This window comes from Hylobates moloch, unplaced genomic scaffold (genome assembly GCF_009828535.3).
Source record: "Hylobates moloch isolate HMO894 unplaced genomic scaffold, HMol_V3 SCAFFOLD_20, whole genome shotgun sequence".
NCBI classification, from domain to species: domain Eukaryota; kingdom Metazoa; phylum Chordata; class Mammalia; order Primates; family Hylobatidae; genus Hylobates; species Hylobates moloch.
The window spans coordinates 25,217,812-25,240,801 of NW_026652295.1; the positions used below are offsets into that span (position 1 = coordinate 25,217,812).

The 22,990-nt window shown below is 38.9% G+C and overlaps 1 protein-coding gene across 3 annotated transcripts; it reads right to left on the reverse strand.

Annotated features, from left to right (window-relative positions):
* Nucleotides 1-4,781: 4,781 nt before the first annotated feature.
* SLC17A2 (solute carrier family 17 member 2) lies at nt 4,782-22,729 on the reverse strand. Of its 3 annotated transcripts, XM_032140828.2 has the most exons (12): nt 22,315-22,729; nt 17,764-17,874; nt 15,691-15,902; nt 13,167-13,400; nt 12,994-13,081; nt 10,502-10,588; nt 8,988-9,106; nt 8,704-8,865; nt 7,753-7,885; nt 7,516-7,663; nt 6,610-6,700; nt 4,782-5,480 (listed from the first exon to the last, which is right to left on the reverse strand). In XM_032140828.2, exons 2-12 carry the CDS (start codon nt 17,789-17,791, stop codon nt 5,346-5,348), a joined length of 1,437 nt encoding a protein of 478 aa, XP_031996719.1. In that variant the 5' UTR covers nt 17,792-17,874; nt 22,315-22,729; the 3' UTR covers nt 4,782-5,345. The 3 variants fall into 3 exon arrangements, with proteins under 3 accessions (XP_031996719.1, XP_031996720.1, XP_058288579.1); XM_032140829.2 differs by lacking the exon at nt 7,516-7,663; XM_058432596.1 differs by lacking the exons at nt 7,516-7,663; nt 22,315-22,729 and having other exon boundaries at nt 6,575-6,700.
* Between the last annotated feature and the right edge of the window lie 261 nt (nt 22,730-22,990).

The window sequence follows — 22,990 nt, forward strand, 5'->3', positions numbered from 1 at the left end:
GGACAATCACTAAATAAAACAAAATCGAAGGAAACTTTAAGACCACCAGCCAAACAGCAAGGGAAAATGATTAACACCTTGGCACACCTTGGTGAAGGAATTCCAGGGTAAAGAGAATCCTATAGCACCTAGCCTAAACATAGGTCTCCTACAAAAAGTAGCTGGCCAACTAGACTTCCTCATATTGGACATCAGAAGAGACTAGCAGGAAGTCAATACTGTTCTGAATAAGACAAATTGTGAAACAAAATTTCTATTCCCAGCTAAGTTAATATTACAATGTATTAAGGCTCCACAGTGATCATAAAGAGTATTAAGAAATAAATTCTTAGCTACTCTGGGACTCAGAGGCTCATCCAAGTACTGCTCCAAAAAATACTCCATTAAAATGTTTTGAGATGAAGAAGGATAAAGGATGGACATGAGAAAACAAAACAAAAAAACAAACACTTCATTGTCCAGGGGTATGCTAAGTGAGCAAGAAGTGTCCAGCACTCAAAATTAAGGATGCACTCACTCTCATGTGCCAATTCTGTTCTTGCATGAGCCTGAGAAAGGATGCCTCCTTAAATATTGCTCCCTGGACACCTCACTTGCCTCACCTTGGTTTCAGCCCTCAAATTATGTTCAAATAACAGTGACAAGTATAATACCCAATAGAATGCAAATGCTATAATTCTTGTATGGAAACTACTCAATGCAAAATTAATACATTAACTGCAAAAGTCAGAGCAAAACTTCCAGAGAACAGTAATGAAACCAAGAGTGAGGTGATAGGATGCCTCAGTGTGTCTGTTTTCTTATTATATATAAGGAGAGAGACATGGCTGGGCATGGTGGCTCATGTCTGTCATCCCAGCATTTTGGGAGGCCAAGGCAGGAGGATCCCTTGAAGCCAGGAGTTTCAGACTAGCCTGAACAACACAGCAAGATCCCTGTATCTACAAAAAAAAAAAAAAAAAAGCTGAGAGTCAACAGCCACTTTTTTACTATATAGGTTATTAACTTGAGAAATAAAGCATTAAAAGAACAATGAATTTGGGAGCACAACACAGCAAAATGTAATCTGCCCACAAAAGTGGACTTAGAGGAGCAATTTTCCTCTAAGCTTTAACCTGTTTCATAATTAAATAAAAATAAATGAAAAATAAATAAACTATCCAAAACAAAATTTATATGAAGTAAAGCAAAGGGAAATAGGACATAAGCTTGATAAAAGATAATGCTAATCAATTATAAAATAAAAAGACAAGCAGGGCTGGGCGCAGTGGCTCATGCCTGTAATCCCAGCACTTTGGGAGGCCATGAGGGGTGGATCATCTAAGGTCAAGAGTTTGAGACCAGCTTGGCCAACATGGCAAAACCCCATCTCTACTAAAAATACAAAAATTAGCCAGACATGATGGTGCATGACTGTAATCCCAGCTACTCAGGAGTCTGAGGCAGGAGAATCACTTGAACCCGGGAGGCGGAGGTTGTAGTGAGCCGAGATCGCGCCACTGCACTCCAGCCTGGGTGACAGAGTGAGACTCCGTCTCAAAAATAAATAAATAAATAAACAGATAAATAAAAGACAAGCTATTCTTAAAATTAGTAAATGACTAAGTAGTCTAATGAAGGAGAAAGAAAGCACACATGCAATTGGGTCAGAAGTACAAAGAAGTTAAAACCTCAGATATAGATAAAATGAATATATTATTAAAAAGATAGTCTGATAAAACAGTTGAATTTTTGCAAATATACTTTAAATAGTGTGTAAAATAGATGATCCTCCAAGATAACATGAATGGTCAAAATTGATCAAAGAAAAATATAAAACCCCTCAAAAGACCAATAACTAAAGGAAATTGAGAAAGTTATTGAAGAAGTCTCCTCAAAATGGCTTTCATTACAAACCAATGCTTTCAAGCTTTCAAATAGCAATAGCAATTATAAAAATTCCATTCTAGTCAATCTTTTTCAGAGTAATGAGGAAAAAGGAAAATTCTCCTTTCTTGTTTTTGAAATCAGCATAAGCTCCATATCCAGACACAAAAAAGATACACAAAACACATGTATGCATACAGAGCCAATCTCATATATCAGTACATCAGCCAAAGTCCTAAATAAACTATTAGTGAATCAAATTCTATTGTACATCAAAAGAATATTCAAGGGAAAGCTCAACATTAAGAAATACATTAATATAATCCATAATATTTAACAGTCGAGAAAAAGCAAGTCATCTCATCATTAGATAGAAGACAATAAGCTATTTGAGAAAAAAGAATTAATTTTCATGACTATTAATGTTAGAAACAAACCTTTAGGGATAGGGAGGGGAGATGAGTTAGAAATGTTTCCTAGCAGTTCACAATTGCATCTATTCTGAAGCCATTAGGAATGTGAATGGTAACTCCTCCTCAAACCATCACATAAGGAAACATACCCTGAAGGTCTGACACACCAAGTCATCTGTCAGGAATCAATCAGAGAAGCTGCTGGAAAAACCTAGGCATGCTGAGTCATCATTGTTCTTATCACCCGTGGCAACTGATGCAACTGGAAGTAACTGATGCTTTCAGGGTCATGGTTTCTTCGAAGCCTGAGCTCATTAATTTTGCTGTTTGAGAACTTGCAGTTTGATCCAAAAGCTGACAGCATCGATTGTCCCATTGCCTTCGTTCCTGCTCTGATACTGGAAGTACCAACAAAAGAGGAGGAGGAAGAGGACCAAGAAGAACATGAAGGCAGAGGACCAGGGACCGGGCACGGTGGCTCACGCCTGTAATCCCAGCACTTTGGGAGGCCGAGGCGGGCAGATCACGACGTCAGGAGATCGAGACCATCCTGGCTAACACGGTGAAACCCCGACTCTACTAAGAAATACAAAAAATTAGCCAGGCGTGGTGGCGGGCGTGTGTAGTCCAAGCTACTCGGGAGGCTGAGGCAGGAGAATGGCGTGAACCCGGGAGGCGAAGCTTGCAGTGAGCCAAGGTTGAGCCACTGCACTCCAGCCTGGGCGACACAGTGAGACTCCGTCTCAAAAAAAAAAAAAAAAAAAAAAAGCAGAGGACCAAGACCCCTTCCCAACTGTTCCATTGGTCAAAACGAAGTCAAACAGAGCAGAAGCTCTCAAAAGGATGATACTTTGAATTTGCTTTCTGTTTTATTTTCTACGTACATAAAAGTGCACAAATCATAAATGTACAATATTCACAAAGTAAGCACACATCCAAGTCAAGAAGTGAAATATTTCTAGTATCCCAGGAGCACTTCTTAAGTACCATCCATCCAGCCACGATCCCCATCCCTGCCCAAGGGAAATCGCTCACTGATTTTTAACAGGACAGATTGGTTGTAGCTATTTTTAAAGAGTATTTTATAAACCTTTAAAAGAATGTGCGTTTTGTCTTCCTTTAATCAATATTGTGTTTATGAGACCCATTCATCTATTATATATTGGGGTCTGTTAATTCTCATTGCTATATAAATAGACCATGGTTTATTTACTCATTCTTCTCTTAACAGACAACTTCCTGTTCAGGCTATTACAGATAGTGCTCCTATGAACATTGTTGTACATGTTTTATGGATGTATATGTGCATTTCTAAGTAAAATGTCTGAGTCACTGGAATTGTACATTTAGCTTTAGAAGATATTGCCGAGCAGCTTTCCAAAGTTCACATTCATAACGTATGAAAGTTCCAGTTGCCCCACATGCTTGGCAACATTTTGTTTTCCATCTCCTTTCATTTTATCCATTAGTTAATTTTATAGTGGTATTTCATTGTAGTTTTGATTTTCATTTCTGTAATGACTAACGAAGTTAAACATCTTTTTATGTGTTAAGGAGCCACTTCCATTTTCTCTTTTATGAAGTCCCTATTCAAGTCATTGGCCCATTTTTCAGTTGGGTTGTCTGCCCCCCACCCTTTTTTGGTCTTTTTTTCTCTTTTTTCTGTACATAATTTGACTACCTATTATACTATGTCTTTCTTTTTTCTTCTACTTCTTCTTTTAGTTTTCTGCAAACCCCCCTTCCTCTTTATATTGTCAATACCATGAAGGCAAAATCAATGTTCTCATCTTAGTATCACCTCAGGGCCTGACATTCTGTTTTTCTGAAAAACCTGCTCAAAAATACTCATTGATTTGCATTAGGAGACTCTCATCATCTGCTGAATTAGCCCAAGTTTCTTGTCCTAGCAGTTTTTTAATAGGATTTAAAATATGGCGGGAACTTCTTCTCTAGACATGCTGTGGCAAAACCAGAATCAGCTCTGTGTGAGGAGACAAACTAAAGGATATGTCTTAAGTGTTAGGAGCCAAATTAATTCCTGTTAGAGTTGACGCTGCCTATCTGAGTATCTTGGGAAAGTAAGAAAAATATGAAGAAGATTAAATCATCTTTTTCTACGCTCAAAAGGAACTTCTCTTGTATGTGATACATTTCTATGCCTTTTCTCATCTTGTTATATCTTCAATATTTTTCTCCCCCATATAAATTGTCATTTCACTTGAAGGTGTCTCTGTCATCTCTCTCCAATTTTCATTATATGGTCTAAACTATATTGCTATGCCTTCTGGAAGTGTCTACATTGCCTTCCTTCACATCCATTCTTCTCACAATACAAGCTTTCCAATTCTATCTTCTCTGTCCTTGATTTCTAAGTTAACCTCATTTATTTAATCTTTTATTGGTCATTTTCTCGTCATTAATATCTTGCAATTGGGCTAGGATAAATATCTGTTTAATCTGATGGAAATATCTGGATCTAAATAATTTGAAAATGGTCTATTTTATTTTAGCATGTAAATTTTAATAGAATTTAACCACATAAATAAACGTCCATGTTTTGCAATGTATAAAAAATAATAAAAAATTTAATTCTGGGGATTATAGCTTTACAGTTCTGATCGGTGCTGAGATCTGTAACATATGGCTACAATTCCAAGCAGATCTTGTCTGTATCCAATAACCTGCCCCACCACAAAGATATTTATCAGTGATCATTTTCACATGAATTTTTATTTATTTAGTACTTTCCAATGAGGAAAATTCAAAGGCCACATGAATTGACTTTTCAAGTTTGTCCACCTGTTGTCAACCCCGGGCGCATGCTAGAAACCTCTAAGGAGTTATCTAAAAATTAGTGGTATCTGGGTTCCACCCCAGACCAATTCATTCAGAATCTCTGGAGTGGATCCCAGGCATCAGTATCTTATGAAGGCTCCCCAGGGAAGACTAACACACAGTCAGAGTTAAGAACTGCTGAGTCTATGGTCAAGAATATGAAGATAAGTAAAAAATGTTTAGAAAGTTCATGCTCAGTACCACATTTAAATTTGTAACTTTTTGTCCTCAGAGGCGGGTGAGGGTCCTCTCTTTGGCCCAGTCTTGAAGTTCTGCTTGTCCAAATGTGAGGTAAAATACCAGGCCAAACATATTGACTGCAGCAGACAGGAAAAAGACATTCCTCCAACCAGACTCAAAATCCTAGATGTAAAAAACACAGAAAAATGAGCAATCTCACAAGTTCTTTCTACACCAGTTCTAGTAGCCCTCCAAATTGTGTATTGCAATGTTGATCACAAGGAATATAAGGAACAATGTGCAGTAGCTTAAGGAAGTTGATGAAACTATTGGAAACAAAATGGCCAAAATGCACATGGGGTTCTGAGTTCAGATGGCTATTTCTTTAAACAAAAATAAAATACACTAATGTTTTTCTGAAAATTTGGATTTCAACATATAATATTACTCATTTAAAATTATGCCTAAAATGGCATTGTGGCATCGTGTTTGTGTCTTCTCTGTTCCTTTGTTGTTGTTGTTGTTGCTGTTTGTTTTGGTTTTTTTTGTTTTTGTATTGGCTGTTGACATCTATCACTACAACCCATCTCAATTCAACACGAGTTCTGTTTGGTCTTCCGTGTGACCCTCCTCAGAAAGCCCTACTAAGTCATTTCCAGCATTATAGTCACAGTGGATTCCTAGCAGTTTAGTCAAATATTAACCTGGCAACTTGATCACATAGAAATGTAGTAAAAACAAAACTTCTCTTTGTAAGTTGGTTCTTGTCAGTCCTTCCATCCCTGCCTGGGTCTGTCTTTTCATCTTCCTCACCAGCCTGCATTTCCAAACACAGAGCAAGCCTCCTTGCAATGTTTCACAGCCAATCTCTTTTCAGCCATTAAATTATCTTTAAACTGGCCTAGGGACACTTTGTTTCCCTTTTGTGATTTTTTTAAAAATTGGATTAGTCTGAACATATTCTTCATGATCTTCTTCTGCCCCTCTGTCTTCATCTCTTGCTATTCCTTGACATGTGTTATTCATTCTGGTCATAACTAAGAACTGTTTCATGCTCGTGTACCTCTAGGAAGTCATACGTGCTGTGTCCTGCACCGGAACAGCTCATTTTAATCAATCTAAGACCTATTCATCTTGAGAAAATAAGCTTATATTTTTCTTCCCCTGGGAAATTTGACCTACCAGAGTCTGATTTAGAGGTTCATGTAAATAGAGTAATTGTGTTGCCATCCAGATCTTGAAAGCACCATGTGTATCTCCAACACCTAAAACAATACCTGCCACTTGAAGATGTTCAATAAACTGGCCCAACCTGACTGATGAGGAATCCAGTGGCAGTGGAAGAGATGATTCCTGCGATGAGTCCAAATCCCCTTGAGATTCCCATGAGGAAACTTGCATATCTGTGGGAAGATAATTTTATAAATGATTTTATATAGAAAGCCACTTACAGCTTCTGCAGCAACTCAACTTTAACACAATTCATCTCTAATGGCAAAGTCATTTTGCTTAATGCAGTTTTTCATTCACCTAAAGACATTCAGGGCAATGTCTATTTGCCAAACCCGAAATTACCAATCTACTGAGTCAATAACCAGGGAGCAATGCAGTCTTTCTAGGAACCACGTTTCTTTACCCCGGCTGCTCAGTGTAGAAGCCAGTTTGTGCAACGGGCAGGACACAGACTCCAAAGCCAAACTCCCCGGGTCCAAATCCTGGCTCTGCCTTTATGTGACCGTAGTCACACCATTTAACTTCCTTGTGCCTCAGCCTTCTCCCTTATAAAATGGGGATAACAATAGGACCCACCTAATATAACTGTGAGGATTAGATGTGTTGATATATGGCAAGTCTTGGCACAGGAGCTGGCTTATTGTGACTGTATATATATATATATGTGGTAGCTAATATGAACAACACCATGGAAACTTTTCCAAATCACCTGTGTATGGGCCTTTTCCCAGCATACACAGTTCAATCTCTGTTAGGGAAGCTTGGGAAGCTTTTTATCAAAATGATTACTGGCGAAGATTGGAAATTGTTGTTCTAAAAATACCACATTTGTTGTTCTAAAAATGGCCACAGACAGACATTTGTAGTTATTTGTCATTCTGCCATTAGTGCATGTCAGTAACATTAAAGAGTTTCACAGCGACCACTGAGGTCTAACACCTCTGGAAGGGTCTGGAGGAGGGGAAAAAACAGGTAGAGCTCTTACCTGGGAGCGATATCTAAGGTGTTGATGATAAACCCTGAGTCACATAGGTTACTGGTCCCAGGAATAAGTATCAGCAAAATAATGGTTATCACGTAACTGGAGGCCACAAAGGGCAGGGCCACAGCACATATTGATGGAAGGAGGAGCCCTGGGCAATGAGGACATGCTGTCAGGGAACCCTCTGAGACCATGTGCAGAAAAGGGATTGGTTAAATGGGCCCACACGCTTATCCTTACCAAGAGATGAAAAGAGCTTTCGCACAGTGATCAATCTGAGAAGATTCCTGGACAAAAGGAAATCTGCCAGCTGACCTCCTAGAATTGTACAGCTTGCAGCAGCAATAAAAGGCAGGGAGGACAGAACTCCACTCTGAAGGAAGGAAGTTTATACAGAGTAGTTATAGAGATACATTAGCACCAAAATTTTTCAGTTACACAAACCAGCCATTAACTTACCCCCATGATACTGTAGGTTGTTTGGGGGAAAATTGGCATCCTTTTTCACACTAAAAGAACACTGTCTCAGATAAGACAGCCAGAAGCTGCATCACTCTGGGCTCCAGATAAAAGTAATATTAATTTCTCGGGTTTTTTTTTTTTTTGAGATGGAGTCTCACTCTGTTGCCCAGGCTGGAGTGCAGTGGCATGATCTTGGCTCAATGCAACCTCCACCTCCCGGGTTCAAGCAATTCTCCTGTCTTAGCCTCCTGAATAGCTGGGATTACAGGTGCCTGCCACCATGTCTGGCTAATTTTTGTATTTTTAGTAGATGATATTTAGTAAACCATATTGGTCAGGCTGGTCTTGAATTCCTGACCTCATGATATGCCTGCCTCGGCCTCCCAAAGTGCTGGGATTACAGGCATGAGCCACTGCGCCTGGCCCAGCAATATTATTTCTAAAAGAAGCTTTGGAATCAGCTGGTGTGGTAGTATAGCATAGTGGTTAAGAATACGGATGCTGCAGTAGCTCTACCACTTAGTATTGTGCAACCTGGGGCAAGTTATCTCACCTCTAAGTGTCCCGTTTCCACATCTGTGAAAAGGGAATTATAACAATGCTTCTCTCAAGGTCATTGTGAAGGTTAAATTAATGGTTATATGTAAAGCCAGAATGTAATAGGTAACACAGAACTGTTTCTCCTTATTACCATTATCATTTTCATAGAAGTATAGGAAGTAAACTCACATCTCTGATGTTAACATGGAGCAGAGTACTGATGTACGTTGGTAGGTATGTTAGGATGATGGTGCACAGCCAGAAATGGCTGAAAAAACCCAGGAAAATGGCCCAAAGTGGTAGGCATGTGACCATCGCCTTTACGGGTACAGCTCGTCCAGGAGAACTGGGCTAAAAAGAAATACCTAATCAGCTTGAGTATTAGAGCAGCCAAGATGGTGCCTCTCAGAGGAGATCTACACCTTGCCCTAGAGGCCTCTGCATGGGCCACAGTTACAAGGTGTACACTGTACCTGTTGAGCCAGTGATGACACGATGTGCTCCTTTTCCCTAACATTTATGCACGGGTGATGCATGGGGTCATCATAAATCACTGTGAACCATAGGAGACAGCAGACACAGCCAGTGCTACCTGGGAAGAAGGGATAAAATTAGTTTTTAGGTAGATTTGTTTACTGGGGGAAGGGAGTTTCCTCTGAAGTGGCATGCCTCTCCCTTCTACACACTAATCAATTAATGCTTATTCTACCATAAAGACCTAAATGTTCCCATTCTTTCTTTCAATCCTTCTACAAACCTGTTAAAGCTTTTTAGATATTACGTCTCAAATAGAAAGCCACCATTTGTCAATGTCAGAGCCCTCTGGAGATAACATGAGCATGGCATTGCATAGCTGATTAATTACTGTAAAGCCTCCAATGATTACAGTGTTATGTATTTTAGGCAGCAAATTCTTAATGCACACATAAGTTGTCTTGTTGTGGAAGATCTGAATAGTCAGGATTGCAGTCATACATACACGAAACAACCTTCCATGAAATCGTGTGGCAGGGAAAAATTTCCAATGCACATACAAGAGACAGTATTATTTGTATTCAAGCCATACATCCATTATGGATTCCCAAAAGAAATATTTCTGTACAATACCTGGTTAACATGTACAAACCAAAATAATTAGCATCATTAATGAGAAAGCCATTCAGGCCAGGACTATATTTAATGACGCCATTTGGCTATAAAAACAAAATCAAGTGTAGAAAATTGTCTTATTATTGGAATTTGTTATTTGAAGAACATTCTATGTTAAAAGATTCTGAGGACTAGTTTTCTTTAAATTCCCTCTAATTACTGGATTCATTGATTCTTTTATTTTAAAGCTAAAAATCAGGCACCATGATGACACCCAAGTGATGAAAAAATAGAATGGATTCCTTGCCTCAAGCATTTCACAGTCTAGTGGAAAGAAAAGGAGAAATAAATAATTACACACCAACATAACCTAGAGAGGAAATATCATAAAGGAGAGAATGCCAGAATCTGATAGGGTAAGCCCTGGAAGGGCCCATGGGGAAGGGGACATTTGAATTGAGCTTTGCAAGATTAACTTGGTAGAGAACAGGTGAAAGGCATCTTGGGCAGAAATAATAATTATAATGAAATATGAAGACACATTGAAAATGTACTTCACTATCTTTGACATCTTAACTGCATATAGCAGGCACTTCAGATGTGGTAGTAGAGATTCTGCAGAAGATGCTTGATATGGAAGGACAAGACTGCATCACAAGTCGGTGCCATGTGAATAGTCAACTCCTCTACCTTGTGTGTGTGGCTTCCCAGAACCACCAGGAAGGTGTTAATCAAGTTGTGTGACTAGATTAAAAATGATACCAACCGTTGACATTTTTTATCATCTCCCATTTGATAAAGGATATTTTCTTTCATATAGGAAGAACGTGGGTGATGTAGGTGCCAAAATGGATGCTCGGGAAATGGAGGCGTTAGGATTTAAGAGAAAGTGACTCACCAAAGATGTAGAAGATAAAAGGCCAGCTCAAGGCCTGTGAGATTAGTCCCCCCACACAGAGGATGATGAAAGATCCAAATGCTGACCCTAAAGGAGAGAGGGAGAAAAACACTTATGAAAATATCAAAGGCTAAGACTTCGTGGCCTCCCTAAACATTGTCCCAACAGTGAGGTGGCAGACTTAGAATTATTGGGCAATGAGAGTATTTATTTCTGCTCACAGATTTTCCCAATAAAGTAAAATGATATAATTAAAATTAATAAATAATAGTAACACACCCTCTGATTCTTCAGTGGCTCCTCAACACCAGTGTGACCAAATCCAAATCCCTTAGTTTGTCACAGTAACTCTCTGCTATCATAGCCCATTAGTATTTTCTTGTGATTACAGTTGCTTTCTTGCATGATCTAATATGAGGCTAGGGGCAGGAAATGAAAGACTTAACAAAAATTGGTAAGATACAGCCTCTGCCCTCAAAGAGCTTCTGGTCCAATTGGAGAGAAAAATGTGAATAAAATTGATTGTCACTAGTGAAATGCCACGTAGGCTTTGGAAGTCTACATTAAAAAACAACAAGAAACATAATTCACAGACCCATAGTAAGAAATGCATTTTACAGGGTAACATAACACACACACCAATATACATAAACACTTGTACATACAACTACACACATATGCCTCAAACAATGGTTTCATGAATCGATATTTAACTTTACCATGTCCAATGCACTCCAACAATTTCTATTCTATTCTATTCTATTCACTTTTTAAAATAATGATTTTAACTCGCTCAATGGATGTTATGCCTCACTTAATGGGTCCCAATCTGCAATTTGAAAAAAATGATGTAAAATATAAATATGATAATAAAACTACAATGTACGTGGAAGTATATCTGAGGATAAATTGATAATAATTATAAGATTTAGGAAGTTTTGGACGGGCACGGTGGCTCACGTCTGTAATCCCAGCACTTTGGGAGGCCGAGGCGGGTGGATCACGAGGTCAGGAGATTGAGACCATCCTGGCCAACACGGTGAAACCCCGTATCTACTAAAAATACAAAAAATTAGCCGGGCATGGTGGTAGGCGCCTGTAGTCCCAGCTACTCGGGAGGCTGAGGCAGGAGAATGGCGTGAACCAGGGAGGCGGAGCTTGCAGTGAGCTGAGATAGCGCTACTGCAGTCTGGCCTGGGCGAAAGAGCGAGACTCCGTCTCAAAAAAAAAAAAAAAAAAAAAGATTTAGGAAGTTTTTACATAAGCTATGCAATAGGATAGATGGAATTTTGGCACAAGGAACAGGGGCAAAGAACTTTCCAGGCATATAAACTAATGGAAGCAGAGCCAGAGGGAAGTGCAGTGCCGATCTATGTGGGGAGGAGCCAACGTCCAGTGCCACTAGAGCCATGCTTGCACAGGGGAGTGGAGTGGAACAAGGTTGGGGCCAGATGGCTGAGAACTTTTGTATCCATGCAATAAAGAGGTCAGTCTTTATAAGCATGAAGGAACACATTGAAAATTCTCAATCAGGTGAGTAAAAATGCCCCATCTTTATTTTAGCAAGCTAACTTGGTTTTGGTGGGAAGAAGGTTGAAAGAAACCAGTCTAGAAGAGAGAGATCAGCAGATAGTATTTGCAAATAGAGGAGATGGTTACAACTATGATGGAAGGAAGCAAGAACGCAGGAGGGTTGCTTGAGGTAAAAGTCTGCAGGATGCAGCTGTGTAGTGGACCTAGGAGTGAGAAGCTGGATGGAATCTTAGTTCTGCTCTTCGGGTATATACTCTCAGCACGACAGGCTGGGGAGAACAGCAATGATAAAGCTGTAGAGGCCTTAGTAGGATCACATACCATGGAAAGGTAGTTTAGCATAGTGATTGAGAGTGTCTGCTCTGGGGCTAAAATCTGCATGGGCTTAAATCTCAAACCTACCACCTGCTGACTATTTGTATTTGGGCAATTTTCTTAATCTCCACCTTCCTTAACTCCCTTCCCTGTAAAATAAGAATTTAAAATGGTGCTTACATGAGAGGGTTGTTGTGAGAATTAATGAGCTCATAATAGAATAGTAAAGAGCTTAGAATAATACAGAAACTTCAAACTCTTCCAGCCTGATTTCTCTCCTTACCACCTGGAGCTGTGGTAGCCTTAATTCTCACTTCAAAATCATTGCTAAGATGGTGTATATATAGTTTACTTGATCTTTTTCCATTTATGCAATTCTTAAAGGTTTAAACTTTTTCCTACAAGGCTTTTCTGCCTACTAAGGCTTTGCTGACCTGAAACCTAGCTCACAATGGTTTTTTCTATTTCTAAGCCTCAATGTCTTTACTGCACAAATACATCTTTCTTATTTGTGATGCAAGTGTCTTATATTGTTGAATTTTTCAGTAGCACTTTTTCTCCCTCTTCCCCAAACCATTTGATTCATAGAAGACACAGTGGGATGGAACAGATGACAAAGCTATGACCCATGTGTGCACACTTACCTGATCCTGCAATGGTGGTGAGCTTGCTTCGTTCAAGTGGAGGAGCCCACTTTGCCCAAATAGTAAACTGACCTGTCCATGCCATTCCCTGAAATGAAAATCATTAAGACCTTCGATATTTTGTAGAATTCAGGAATCTGGATCTCACCCAGAATGAGAAAGTATCTGGATACCTGGGCCATGCCCTGGACTGTCCGAACCACAATGACCAAAATCACTCCGAAGTCAGCAGCCAATGGTGTAAAGAGGGTGAGAAGGGAAGAGATCAGCAAACCAGCACCAAGCATTTTTTTTGCTCCAAATATCCCTGCTAAATATCCACTTGGGATCAGAGTCAGTATTATCCCATAGTTGATGGAGCTAAAGATGATACCCTGAGTTTCTGGGCTCCATTGATACACAGAGGCCTGGGGGAAAAATAGGAAAACTCTTTGTCAAGAAGTCCTGTTATGAAAATCTACTTTACAGTCAGAGTTGCTTGAGGTTGGTGAGACTCTAGTATAAAATATTGATTTTTGTTTCTCTCTATATTCTTCCTACCTTCCCAAACAACCAATTATACCCCTAATTTGCTTGTCTTAGAAGGAGAGAAAAACAGAAGAAATGAAGAAAAGAGGTAAAGAAAATGATTATATAGATGAATAATAGGAAGAAGTAAATGGAAGAAAACATTGAGAGATATTTAATCTGTGAAAGCGCTTCCTCTGTTTTGCTTCTAGTAAAAGTTGAGTAACATGTTGACTCTTATATCAAAGAATTTTTAAAAAACACACACAAAACTTTACTGAACTCTTAACCAAAATCAGTGCCTAATTAAAAAGAAAAGTGAAGTTTGGGAATTATGGTCTGCCCTGGCTGAACTGAGTTCCTAAAACACATATTACAAATGAATAAGATCACATTCTTCTGATATAACTCAATAAATAATTTGAATTATTTTTAAATAACTACCTAAAATGCCTAAATAATTATATAAATTACATTACCTGAATATTTACCTAAAAATAAACAGATTTTAAAATAAATAAATAAAATAATAAAATAAATAAATAAATAAAATAGATTTTAAAATAAAATAAAAAATAAATGCAATAAGGCCTCTAAATATCTGGCATCATGCTATAAAGTAGAGAGCCAAAGAATATAAAATATGAAATATTTTACCCACTCAAAAAAACTATAAATAATACAAGGTATATGATTCATGTGAGAATCAAGATTTGAAGATGAACATAAATAAAACAGCGACTTTGAGAGGAGAAAAGAATAATTCGGGAAGGTCCCAGAAAGGAAGCAATACTTGAGCTATCCCATGAAAAATGACTATGATTTGTAGAAAGTCAAAAAGGAAAATTTTATCTCATCGGAAAAAATAGCAAAAGTGAACTTGTAGGATTTGGAAGAAACTAACAGGGACTCTGGCTTGCTCAGGGCAAAAACTTTCCATGGGTCATTGATAGCAGATGTGAGTGTGCTGAGAAGTAGGCCCAAATTCTGGAGGAACACAGCTTGTCCAGTGAACACTGCATGTTTGGCAACTTGAAGGTATCCAAGATTCCTGAGTAGTGAATCTACTCAGTGTGGATATGTAGACGGGATAATGGAGGAAAGACTGGAGACAATAAATTTATGTACTCATTGTAAATAAGCTGGGTCCAATGTAATAAAATCATTAATCATGAATTATAGGGATGACATGGGAAATGTACAGTACAAGATAATTTAAAGGATAATTTTTTTAATTAGGTAAATTCATGGTTTTCATATAAATGTAAAATAAACATACAACAAAGATTTTATTTAACTCATTGATTAATGGAGTAAGTAAGATGTTATAACTGGTTCAAAGGAAAACTGAAAGAATCACGCATAACACAAGCAGGAAGCAATGCTGAAATAGACTTTAAATATACAGCAGAGCCTGGTGCTGTGGCTCACACCTGTAATCCCAACACTTTGGGAGGCTGAGGCGGGTGGATCACCTGAGGTCAGGAGTTCGAGACCAGCCTAGTGAAACCCTGTCTGTACTAAAAATACAAAAATTAGCCAGCCGTGGTGGCACGCCCCCTTAGTCCCAGCTACTCGGGAGGCTGAGACAGGAAAATCTCTTGAACCCAGGAGGCGGAGGCTGCAGTGAGCTGAGATCATGCCACTGCACTCGAGCCTGAATGACAGAGACTCTATCTCAGAAAACAAACAAACAAACAAAACAAACAGCAAAATTGGCTGATTCAACTGGAAGGTGAGTGGAGAAAAGTTTTAACTGATTTTTCTCTTGGCAAAATTTATTTGCAAAGCTATGGACAAGAATCGTTTGCATTTCTATTTGTTATATAGAATTTACAGGGTTATAAAATTGCTCAGAAACAATAAAAAAGGCAGAGAACTGAATAGGATTGAGTAACCTATAAGAATGTGCCCAGGTAATACCTAGTTTTTCACTGAAGACATCACATAAACTGTTCCATTTTTAAATTTTTCACATTTAACTCTACAGTTCCCCCACCTTATAATCATAATAACCTCAATGAAATCTTATTTTTATTATAGAAGCAATGTCTCAAAGAAAAATAGTTCCAGTCAGTTTTAATTTGTCATTGGAAAAGTATACTTCTATACTCCACAGAATCAAGATCTATGCCTTCCTTTCAAAGTTTTTTCCTCTCAACAAAGAGCCCTATTTTCCATCATACTTACCTTTGTATCAAATTCCTTGATGGATATGCTGGAGTTATTGAAGGCGTCTGCAACAGGCCCCTCAGTGGAGGCATTAGATAGACCATGCTGCTGAGTGGTGTTCACCATGGCGATGATCGCAATGCTCAGACTCACACGCTGGGTTATCATGGTGAAGTTTGAGAAGTGCATGATAAGAGCCAGCCCATAGCGTAATGAACAGAAATCTGGACCTAGACAACAACACAGATGTATGCAATGAGCATCCTGACTGAGACCCCTTTCTTTTCCTTTCTCTCACAGCTCGATCTGATAGAACTTTGGATGACATCATGAAGTCTCATTGTCTTTTTTTTCACCAAAATAGCCAGCACTACAAACCCACTTTGTCAAATTATTTGGTTGGCTTCAAGACAGTGAATATGGGATCTTATAACCAAGTAAAGCAAATATGGCCATCTTTCAAGGGGGTAGGAAACACATGATAAATAGAGAAAACCCACATGTAAGGCATTTATGTCATATTGCTCCAAAATGAAGTGAATGGGGATGACAGTGGCAGAGCCAGTCACATAACCTTCTCAGCATCGGTAAAATTCTCTGGGCTGTAAGTCAATAGTCCCATCTGTTATGCACATTCGTTTATCACAAAGCTTGAGAGTTTATACATAATGAGCTGCCTTTGAATTAAGGTATTGCACATCCAAGGATTCTCTTTTAATACATTTGAGAGATCGTACTTTAAATGAGCACTTCGACTAATTCCCTAGTGTAATGTCTACTTGGAAATGTTTTTGCTATGTGTCACTAGGTCCTGCCTTCACATATGTTCAACTTAAAAAAAAAAAAATTACGTGGGGCGCAGTGGCTCACGCCTGTAGTCCCAGCATTTTGGGAGGCTAAGGCAGGTGGATCACTTGAGGTCAGGAGTTTGAGACCAGCCTGGTCAACATGGTGAAACCCCATCTCTACTAAAAATACAAAAATTACCCAGGCATGGTGTTGCATGCCTGTAATCCCAGCTACTCAGGAGGCTGAGTCAGGAGAATCACTTGAACCCAGGAGGCAGAGGTTGCAATGAGCCAAGATCATGTCACTGCACTCCAGCCTGGGTGACAGAATGAGACTCAGTCTCAAAAAAAAAAAAAAAAAATTAATATGTAGAACTATTTTTACAAAGCTTGTAGGTGATGTGGTGCTGGAAGATATTCAATATATTGAAAGGACAAATTTTTTCTTTAAAAGCATCCCCATAAAGTGGAACAACCACAGACCAATATTGAAAGGGTTCCCATGTGCATGATAGATTGGATTTTTCCTGCTTATTTGAAGAAAAGCACTAAAACGAAAGAAAGAGAAAACCTGTGAAGACATAGATAAAAATATAATGGAAGAAATAATTTTTAATGGCCAAAAAAGCTCACAGATAAGAGTGGTGGTCTGGGAAATAATTATTTTCATTTTACTGGGGGTTTCCAAGCTCAGGAGAAAGAGCCAGCCGCTTGGTGAGAATATTATAGTAGGGATTCATATATAGGTTGGTTTAAAATGACTTTCCCGGGCCAGACATGGTGGCTCATGCCTGTAATCCCAACACTTTGGGAGGCCAAGGCCAGTGGATCACGAGGTCAGGAGATCAAGACCATCCTGGCTAACACGGTGAAACCCCATCTCTACTAAAAATACAAAAACTCAGCTGGGCATGGTGGTGCGTGCCTGTGGTCCAAGCTACTCGGGAGGCTGAGGCAGGAGAATCGCTTGAACCCGGGAGGCAGAGGTTGCAGTGAGCCGAGATCGCGCCACTGCGCTCCAGCCTGGGAGACAGAGCAAGACTCAGTCAAAAAAAAAAAAAAAAGACTTTCCCAAAACTTATTCCACTCCCTAGATCCCAGGATGTATTGCTTATTTGGCTTAATTTCTCACAGATGACTTCGTGGGGCTAAGGAAAAAGCAACAGGATCGGGGCTGGAGCTGGCTCCAGTGTTACACTGGGAGTATCTTTACAAAGGGGCAGTGTGATGCAGAGATGTGTAAATGTGTCGGAATAAGCTTCAGCTTATTAACATAGCCTGCAAACAAGAGCAGTGGCTTTACCTTTCCTGGTGGCAGGCTTCCCGTCCATTTAGCTTCTGTGGGAAATGGTACCACGCTTTGTGGTGGAGTTTCCCTGTGCCCTGAATCTCTTTTACTACGACAGTGTTTTATCTATGGAGAGAACATAATCCAAAACATAATACACAAATAATTTCCCCTTGTTAATGTTGCCTCCTCTTAGCATCAGTAAAAGTTTTGACCCAATACAGCTCTATAACTTACATTTTATAGGGCACTACTGGTATGCTTTTGGTTACAGGATTGTTAAAAGGAAATCTGGCTATAAGTTCCAGCTGTGTGACCTAGAGCTAGTCATTTAAATTCTCTAATCATTTCCTCATCTGTTCAATAAAGATAAAGCTCCTTTCTGAGTGCAGCTGGAAGAATTAAATGAAAAATTGCATGTACTTTATCAAACCACAGAGAAGCATGCAAAGGTGAAGAGTAGTATTGCTTGTAGCAGACCATAAGACAGGACAATTAAACTAAGCTCAAGAGCTAAGGAAGAAGGTTCCAGAGCGGTCTTTCCTTTCATTCTGATGGTGTTTCTCTCCCCTCTGTACCAGCAGAACAATGTTCCATGTGCCTTCGAACATGAAGGATGACATTACATAACACTAATATGTATTACATTTAAAGGTTTAAAATGTTTATTCTCATCTTTGCTACACAAAATGTGGACACTTGATTGGACTGATAAAGTCTTCATGTCACCTAGAAAATTATAACGAACAGGAACTTCTTACTACAATTGTGAATAAATCCAGCTATTGTGACAGGCAAAGAGAATTCATGGCTCTAAATATGGACATGTTTAATTTAATATTTGTACACTAATCAAATTATTTCTGGGGATGCATACATTTGTTTCTTTTAGGAAAAATCCATATCCTAAGAATATAATCAATTTTCCATTCATTCCTAAATTGAAGCTTCTATGACTTTATTTTTTAAATTGTTTAAAATCCTTCAAGACATTTGAAATTTCTATGACTTTAAAAACACATGTATCGGCCGGGTGCAGTGGCTCACACCTGTAATCCCAGCACTTTGGGAGACTGAGGTGGGCAGATCACTTGAGGTCAGGTGTTCGAGACCATCCTGGCCAACATGGTGAAACCCCGTCTCTACTAAAAATACAAAAATTAGCGGGGTGTGATGGCACACACCTGTAGACCCTGCTACTAAGGAGGCTGAGGCAAGATAATTGCTTGAACCGAAGAGGCAAAGGTTGCAGTGAGCCAAGATCGTGCCACTGCACTACAGCCTGGGGGACAGAGCAGGAATCCGTCTCAAAACAAGCAAACAAAAAAACACATGTATCAAACTTATATTTTATCATTCAAGGCTTTGCACTGGTTTTGCACACAAAATTTAAAAGACTTGTCCATACTTTAAAGATATTCATAATCTGTGACCTTAGGATGAAGGATTATAAAGAAAGGCATAGATGAAAAACTGTGTCCAAAAATATCCTTTGTTTATGGATACAGTTTGGATCCTTTGTTTTTGGATATCATGACCGCATAATGTTAGAGATAAATTAACCTAATAATGAGAGTCTGGCAAGTCAATTAGATAGATTATTGTGATGGAAGCTATTTTAAAATGTTTTCAACAATATTGAATTACATTAGAAAAATGCTAGTACTCTAGTGTACAAAGCAGGATATGCTGTGCACATCCACATACTGATTATTCCATATCTGGAATAGAAACTGATTCACACAAGTGCCAGTGATGACTATTTCTGGGTTACAAAACAGGATGGTCACTTCATTCTTTGTGATTTTCTATATTTACCAAGTGATTTTGTAAATAATTAGTAGATACTCATTTTATATTTAGAAGTAGCTAAATGTATTTAAAAGAGCAATAATTGGACTTCATAAGCATGGCAAGTATAGTTTTCTGCTTTCCAAATATCTCTAGAATTCTGGGAATAATATCTCTCGAACTAAATTTTGAATTTTGGGTGTTTGGGGGTTTTATTGTTGTTGTTGTTGTTGTTTTGTACAATGGACCCAAATGGAGGCCCAATTGCTAGTAAGATCAGGTCAGCACCAGGACAGATACTGGTTGTTGCTCTGCCTTAGAAGGCCTCCAAGTCTTGCTAACATCTGGATATCAGGTGTTCAGCTCATTGCTCTACACTCAGATCCTAGCTGAAGTCATCTGTGGTCAAACCCAGGGTTTGGACCGTTTTCTATTTGATTTCATTTTTTATGCAAGATCCCATGGCTTGGCTGAAGGCAACTCTTTAACTGTACATGCAGCTGCAATTATTTACACTCCACTTAAAGCTTTCCCACCAACTTCTCCAGTCTTATAAACACTGAAAGCTGAAAGAGACTCAGAGATCCTCTGGCCCAACTGTTCATTTTATTGATAAGAAAATTTGTGTACAGAAAATTTGAAAAGTTGCCTGAAACCACATGATGCACAGAGCCAGCACCAGATCCCCTAATGCCTAGACTGCTGCTTGTTCTACCTATTAATACAACTTCCCCTTTATTTTCATAATATTTTAAGCACAAGCTTAAAACTCAATGGGGTAGCTCCATTTTGAGGTATTATAAAGGAGAATTTGTACATTTTAAATCAAGTTTTAATCATTTATTCTAGAAGGAAATTTGATAATGCAAAATACTTTTGAGTTGAGTTTTGAATATTAAACATGAGCACAACAAAACTACTTCTCCTTGCTCTTTATGCTACTGGAATTGTATCACAAACCTGTCACTTTAGTTTTTCTTCCCATTCTCTGTTGCTATCTAATATGAAAGGATTAAAAGCCCTACTCAAGTTTTATGGTTTCAAATGCTACTTTGATTTTGTATCAATAGGTAATTTCAGTTCTTCATTTCCTATTTTCCTTTGCATGAGATGAATGCAGAAATCAGGCTAACATACCAAACCATCCTAAACTGAGGTCTTTCATAGTAATGGAAAATGTTTTTCCAAAATAAGCACAAAAGCTAATTAAATTATGGAGGCTGAAAACTGGCATGGTTGATATGTACTTGGAGACACTGGAATAATTATTAGCCTATTTGTAAACAACTGAGAGCATGTAACAGTGTCAGAACCCTTCCCTTTAAGGAGCTATACCTCTAAAAAAATTGTGAATTCTAGTGCCAAAGTTGTAAGTAGACACAGAAAAATGAATTGAAATTAAGTTAAAGGAAAATGTTATATTAAAAAAAATTACCTGACACAGTATAGGTTGAATTTGAGAAAAAAATCAATAATGTAAATATTATGGTATATGCATAAGCAAAAAAACAGGTTTTTCCCTTTTTTTAAGTCTAGAACTCATGATTTTATTATAATGGTCGTTAGATTGCTCTTAGATTCTCCTAATATCCAGCCTGTCTTGCATCATGTTAGCCCAGAGTCCTAGTTTACTCAGAGTAAATGTTATACCTAGATCAAAGAGCATGAACCTGCAGTGGGAGGATATTCAAGGACTGAATTCTGCTCTGACATTCCCAAATTGAGTAAACGAGGTAAAGTTTCAGAAACTCTTAGGGCTTTCACTGTTCCATAGGAAGAATTGGGATAATGTTACTTCACTGGGCAGTTTGGAGTGAAAACAAAGGTATGAGACATGCCTTGTAAATTGCAAAGTGTTATACGTTGTATAATATTCTAGATACTAGCAACAGCAATAATAATAAACAGTCACAATATTGGTAGTCTGGCCCTCTCAGATCCGTAAGTACAGGCCTACAGCAAATGAAATATATTTCTATAAAAGTGCCTTCGATTGGTTGTTAAATTGGTTTTAAATGCTTCTTTTTTAAAGTGGATTCTTCTGGCCTGGAATCCACAAGATGAGTGGGGAGGGGTTCACCAGAAAAACATAGGAAGAAGCAATTCCTTCAGTGTTAGAAAAACTGAGGGCCCTCCCATCATCTGCCTATGTTTCTGAGAAATTGGTGCTGACCACAATGTCCCTGGGTGCCTTTTCTTAGATGTACAGTGAGGGCAACAAGCTGGGTGATCTCTACAAACATACAATTTTCTTGCCTTCAGTCTTATTCATAACTTTGGTCATGTTCTCCTTTTCTTTTATTATTATTACTTGTTTGAGACAGAGTCTTACTCTGTCACCTAGGCTGGAGTGCAGTGGTATGATCTCAACTACTGCAACCTCTACCTCCCGGGTTCAAGCAATTCTCCTGCCTCAGCCTCCTGAATAGCTGGCACGTGCGCTACGCACGCGCATAGGTGCATGCGCCGCTATGCCCGGCTAATTTTTTTATTTTTAGTGGAGACAGGGTTTCACCGTGTTGGCCAGGCTGGTCTCAAACTCCTGACCTCAAGTGATCTGCCCGCCTCAGCCTCCCAAAGTGCTGGGATTACAGACGTGAGCCACCGTGCCCGGCCATGTTCTCATTTTCCTGAGAGACCATTTCAAATTCATATAGAAGTCTGAAAAGACTCGTTAGCCACAGTCCCACACACAAATCTTGTCAGTTCTGATCAGTATTTCATTCCACAGCCAATCCCAGTCCGACTAATCATAGCATCACAGTTAATACTCACAGCGTCCTTGGAGAAATGACCATTGTCCACAGTGTCCATTGGTACCAGTGGCTTCTCAAGCCTTGCCCTAGGGTCTTCATTGAATCAGTTATCTTTTTCAGAAAGTCTCTTCATTTTGGAATTAGGCAATATTACCAGATGGAGATCCTTATGTTGCTGTTAATGTCTTTTCTCTGACTTCTCCTAAAACTGTTCCCTCCCCTTAATGGACCTTTGTTAAGTTAGTAATTATCCTGCTACCCAAAAAGAAGAAAAGCACTTACCTTCACCATTAAACCAGTATTTTAAGCCCTAGACTATAAGGCTAACTTGGAAAAGGAGGGAGTTTTCTGTCCCTTCTTCCCTTTCAAATACTTTTGCAGGGTTTTACAGGGATAAATAGTGAGCCACTTGGCAGTCAGACAGCAACAGGTTTGGCCCCACTTTCTCAGAAAGCCTCGGTTTGGTTTTGCCGCTTAATTTTTAACTTCAAGTTCTCACTGTTAGAGTATCTCAAAAGATGTCATCGTGTGTTTCTGCTTTGAACTGTGCATACAACCATTCAGTCAACCGACCTTTTTTTCTGAAAGCAAGGGGGCATGGTGTGGAAGAAAGGGCAGGGCTCCTGAAATCAGAGATGGAGTCAGACCCATATTCACTTCCTAGTGTTTTCCCTGAGCTTGGACAAGTCACTGAA

Excerpts from the sequence above, each read along its gene's own strand:
- SLC17A2 (XM_032140828.2), bottom strand. The coding sequence starts at position 17,791 with ATGGACGGGAAGCCTGCCACCAGGAAAG. Across the intron at positions 13,082-13,166 it reads CAGTCCAGGGCATGGCCCAG|GGAATGGCATGGACAGGTCA; the intron begins GTATCCAGATAC and ends TTTTCATTTCAG. Across the intron at positions 8,866-8,987 it reads TGTCATCACTGGCTCAACAG|CCCAGTTCTCCTGGACGAGC; the intron begins GTACAGTGTACA and ends ATTTCTTTTTAG.